We start from the raw sequence: 4935 nt of genomic DNA on the forward strand, positions 1-4935 counted from the left end.
AATATTCCTATGCTTGAAGATATAAGAGTTGCAGTTATGAAAAAGATTGCAACAAAGCGGTTGTCTATAGAAAAATGGAGTGGTAATTATGGTTCATTTGTTATGAAAAAGTTGAACAATAACATTCTAGAAAGTGTTGGTTGGGAAGTGGATTTCAATGGGGATGGTGGATATGAGATTTATAAATTATAAAATTAAAAATTAAAAAAAATAAAAAATAAAATAAAAGAAGGCATTAGGTCAAGGTTAGCTTGGAGAGAAGAACATGCTCATGTAGGTCTTGGGATCTCACATGTATCCCATGTTCACATGTTATATGTGCTATACTTGATAAAGGAAGATATCCTGAGGAATATAGTGATGATTGCTACACAAAGGAGGTTTACAAGAGAACATATATGCATGTACTTCAACCAATGAATGGAGAACCTTTTCGACAAAAAACCCAATTAGAGGAGATTAATGCACCTATTCTTAAGAGAATGAGTGGGAGGCCAAAGAACAAAAAGAAATCGAGAGCCCAGTAAGGTAGCAAAACCAACTAGAACTCACCTGTCTAGGAAAGGAAGAGTGATGACATTCAAACTTTGTAACCAAAAGGGACATAACAGAATGTATTGCCCAACTTTTTCTACCCAACAACCAAACTCAGTTAGAAGGGGTGGCTACTGGAAATGGTGGATCTAAATGCAGGGGTGAATCTACTAATAGGGGTGGCTCTACTGGATAGTGGTTTTTGTGGCACAAGTTATGTATTTGTTAATCTAATAATTATGGTGTACAGTTGTGTTAAAACTTTTGAAAGTAATTTATTTTAGAATTTAAGTTTGTAATGTCATGATTTTAGATCTGGATTGCACTGCACTTTTCTAACTTTCTTAATTTTTAGTTAAGAGTGCAGGATGGAATACTATTATGGCAAATTTTGATTAAGTGTAAGTGCAGAATTTTAGAAGTTTCTTGATATATATTTCATATTTTTGCTAAGTGTACATGCAATATACTCCATATACTATACCCCATTTTGATTAAGTGTGTATAAATTTTAGTATGATGCATATTTCAAACTAATATATTGTAGAAAATTACTAAAGCAAAGCTTAATCATATACACATACACAACTTCAACATAAGCTAATACATGCAAAATAATAATAATAATAATAATAATAATAATAATAATAAATGTTAGGCATTTAGATATGGAGTATTTTGTTTTTTTAAAATAAAAAAAAAAGACGCCGAACATTAGAATTGAAAATACAAAATTTTATTTTATTATCCATATAAACATAAAAAAAAATGAAACTTAAATTTTTTTAAAGAGTTGTAATAGTTAATTGAAGGTTTTTTTTAGCTCGGGATACTAATTGAACTTTCTTCAGTAAAAGGGATCATTTGACCCTTATCCCTTCAAACAAGTTTCAGTTGGCCAAACAATCTATCAGCACGAGGAATTAAAGAAGAAAACTTTCTAATAATTAAACAAGACTACATGAGATATATTATTAGGATTGAAACAAAGATGAGAATAATACTAAGGGTGTGTTTGATTCGCACATGAGAATTGGAATCGGAATGGGTATCAAATATTGGGTAATGGTAATAAATTTTGATAAAAGTATTTTACATGTTTGGTAGTAGAGTAAAATAAGAATGATTATTAATAGTTGGGAAATCAGCTGAGGAAGAAAGGATGAAACCCTTATTTTATTACGGGAGGAGTTTTGCAATTAAGAGGTAATCAAAACCCATAGTAAAAAAAAAAAAAAAATAGTAATATTCTAAAAACCTGTCAACCAAACAATAAATAATAACAATAACTTTGATACTTATTCCTGATAGCTAAACCTATCAACCAAACACAACCTTAAGTAAATAAAATGGAAATGAGCCTGAGCCAGCTACAGTTCTAAGTTAAAAAGTTCATGGTATATCATACTGGGAATGACAGTTCGGCAACTATAGTTTCGAGTATAATGCCAATAACAGAGTAGACACCACTGACTTCCAGTAAACTATATGATTTTGTTTTGAATTATAAAAGAAAATTTATATATACATATATACACAGCTTTATTGCAAAACAAACTGGAAAGACAGCATCACCATCACACATTATAAAATATTCTGCAGGTTGAATATGTAAATATAAAGAAGCAGTTGAAACCAAGTACCATAGAGCCAAAAATCAAGATTTTATAGGCTCATCATCATCCTCAATATCCCAGGTAAGATCTTCCTCTTCATCAGGCATACTTAGGCGTTTCAGCAGATCTGCTTTGTTTGGGCTCACTCGTGCAGCAACCTTGGTCTCATCTCCACTGCTGATATCTTCAATTTCATCCCACCCAAGGTCCTCTTCCCCATGAGAAGAAGGAACAGAAAAATCACTATTACCATTCTTTCCTTCTGAGCACCCTTTATCTTCAGATTTTGCCTCAAACTTTTGTCCACTTGACTCACCATCATCAAATCGTCCTTCTGAAACCCCTTTCTCATCTTCGCCAGTATCTATTTTGTCATCCTTTCTTCTTTCCAAAGTGTGTTGTTCAACTTCAACCTGTAACTTCCTTACTTTACTTTCACTCTCTTCTATCTCTTTTTTAATGTCAGAATTAGCTCCATTTTTATTGTTCTCCTCCTCCCCATCATCCACATCCCAACTCAATTCTTCCTCCCCTGAAATTGCCCTTTCTACGAGTCTAGCTCTGGCCTCCTCTGCCCTCTTAACACAATAAACCTTGTAGAAATAACGACTCCAAAATGTCTCTCTGTCAACCCTTCTAGGCACAATCTCACTATAAATTTCAGCAATCACTATATTTCCCTCAACCAAGTCTCCAATCTCTTCAAGTTTTTCCTCAAAAACAAATCCCAATTTCCATTCTCTATAATCCTCTGATTCCTCGGGCTCCTCACAATATGTTTTAGCATCACATTGTATTGCTCGAATTGCAGCATCAATTCTACTATAGGGTTTCAAATTTTGTAGGTTAATATCACCACCCTGATAATACCTACTGTTAAAATCAGACACTTCACTGCCAGAATCATCATCAGCAAGGATAGACTCCTTACCGTGAACAATAATATCCGTCACGGTGGAGCCGATGTTGCCGATAGCTTGGCCGACAGTTTCGAGCGACTCCTGAGCCACGGCGGCACCTGTCTCGAGCCGAGCCGGCAAGTCCTTGACGACACGGCTGGCAGCTTCTCGAATCGTAGCAGTCTCCGTCTTGAGACCAGAGCTGAACTCCTCCAGATCACGACGGTAGTTCTGAATCACGGATTCCGACTTTGAAGCTAGGGTTTTCAATAAACCCGACCCGAACGTCCAGGCGTTAGCGATGGCAGGGATATTCGGATTAGTATCCGGAGCTCCAGGGGAAGATTGTGAATTTGAAGGAGAAGGGGGATTTTCTGAATCGGAATCGGAGTTTTCCGGTTCCTCGGAGAATACTGCTTTGAAGAAGTCCATGAAAACAAATATTCAACCACAAATAGTTTGATACGTAATAATTTCCAGAAACGAGATAGAATCGAAGTGCCTTCTGTGTGTATGTCAATAAATAGTTATATGCGAAAATTTGGCGGCACGGCGATTCTCGACTATGTCGCAATGACAGGGTCAATTTGGCAGGCGATTCTGCACCGTTGTGATGTTTTTTCCTTTGAATTATGGACTTATAAATTTTTTTTTTCTTAAAAGTATTCATGTATTTGTATTAGTCTTTCAGTTATTTTAATTTTTAAAAGGAGCGATTTTCTCTTCCCATTTTATGTTAAATTGACATTTTTATATTTTTAAAAATAAATATTTTATTTATCTTTCTTTCCTAACAAATTATTATTTATATATGAGAAACAAATACAAAAAAGAACATAAAACATTTACAAATATTATAATTATAATTTTAAGATTATGCTAGTAACAGAATTAAGATGTCAATACAAACAATTCATCAATACTAATTAATTATAATTATAATATTAATGCTACTGCCTACTAGTATTCGTTTAAATTATAACTAGTATTTTTGTCCGTGCATTGCACGGAATTGATTCGTTTAAATCAGATGTAGCTACAGGGTATACAGTTTCTTCTACTGTGTCCTCTCTTTCTACCGCTCACCACTTCGTAAGCATCAAGCTTACCCATCGCATTTATTTGTTTTTGCGTACGCAGCTGATCCCTCTTCTTCGCGGTCACGATCTCATTTGTTTCGTCGACGGAACCTACCCGTGTTGGGTTGCTTTTCTTCCTGCGACGGCTTCGGGCGCTGCAGCTGAAGGCGCTGCACCCTAACCGAACCCGGATTATGCCCCATGGGTGCGTCGTGATCAGTCTCTTCTCTCCATGCTAGTCTCCTCCCTATCTAAAGAAGTTATGTCTATTGTTGTTGGCCGCCGAACATCAAGGGAGGTTTGGGAGGCGATTGAGTAGTCGTTGGCATCGGCTTCCCACTCACGTCAGCTTCATCTCCTCAGACAGCTTCAAGGTCTCCAGTAGGGGGAGTCTTCCACGGCGAACTATCTCAGTCGGGCGCGTCTGGTTGTCAAGGATTGCCGGCCGACTGGTGACTCTTGCGGAGCAGAATCAGTACGTGTTTCGTGGACTTGGCTAGAATTCCGGGTTGTGATGTCTTTGTTGGTTGTTCGCAAGCGTCTGGTCTCTTTCCAGGAACTCGCTGATGTGTTGGGTGCGCAGGAGTTCATAGCCGGCGACGAGCTTGCCGGAGTTGGCCAGGCGCTGGCGGTGTTCGCTGCTCGGGGCAATTGGCAGCGTGGTCCAGGGGTGGTTGCATGGCTGGTGGCAGTGCTGCTGGTCACACTAGTTCTGCTCAGCAGCGAGGTCGTGGCGGTGCTCCTTGGCGTGGTGGCTCCGGACGGCAGCAACGAGGGGGAGGCAGGGGGCGTGGAAGAAACTCCCAT

The 4935-nt window shown here is 38.0% G+C and overlaps 1 protein-coding gene across 1 annotated transcript; it reads right to left on the reverse strand.

The window, feature by feature from the left end:
- Positions 1 to 1913: 1913 nt before the first annotated feature.
- On the reverse strand, positions 1914 to 3672 carry LOC116014841 (BSD domain-containing protein 1-like). Its single transcript, XM_031254797.1, has one exon. The coding sequence runs from the start codon at positions 3479 to 3481 to the stop codon at positions 2192 to 2194; it is 1290 nt and encodes a 429-aa protein (XP_031110657.1). The 5' UTR covers positions 3482 to 3672; the 3' UTR covers positions 1914 to 2191.
- Positions 3673 to 4935: the final 1263 nt, after the last annotated feature.

This window comes from Ipomoea triloba, chromosome 4, assembly GCF_003576645.1.
Source record: "Ipomoea triloba cultivar NCNSP0323 chromosome 4, ASM357664v1".
NCBI lineage: Eukaryota > Viridiplantae > Streptophyta > Magnoliopsida > Solanales > Convolvulaceae > Ipomoea > Ipomoea triloba.

What these genes read in the sequence shown, in the direction of transcription:
- LOC116014841 (XM_031254797.1), bottom strand. Translation starts at nt 3,481, where the DNA reads ATGGACTTCTTCAAAGCAGTATTCTCCGAGGAACCGGAAAACTCCGAT.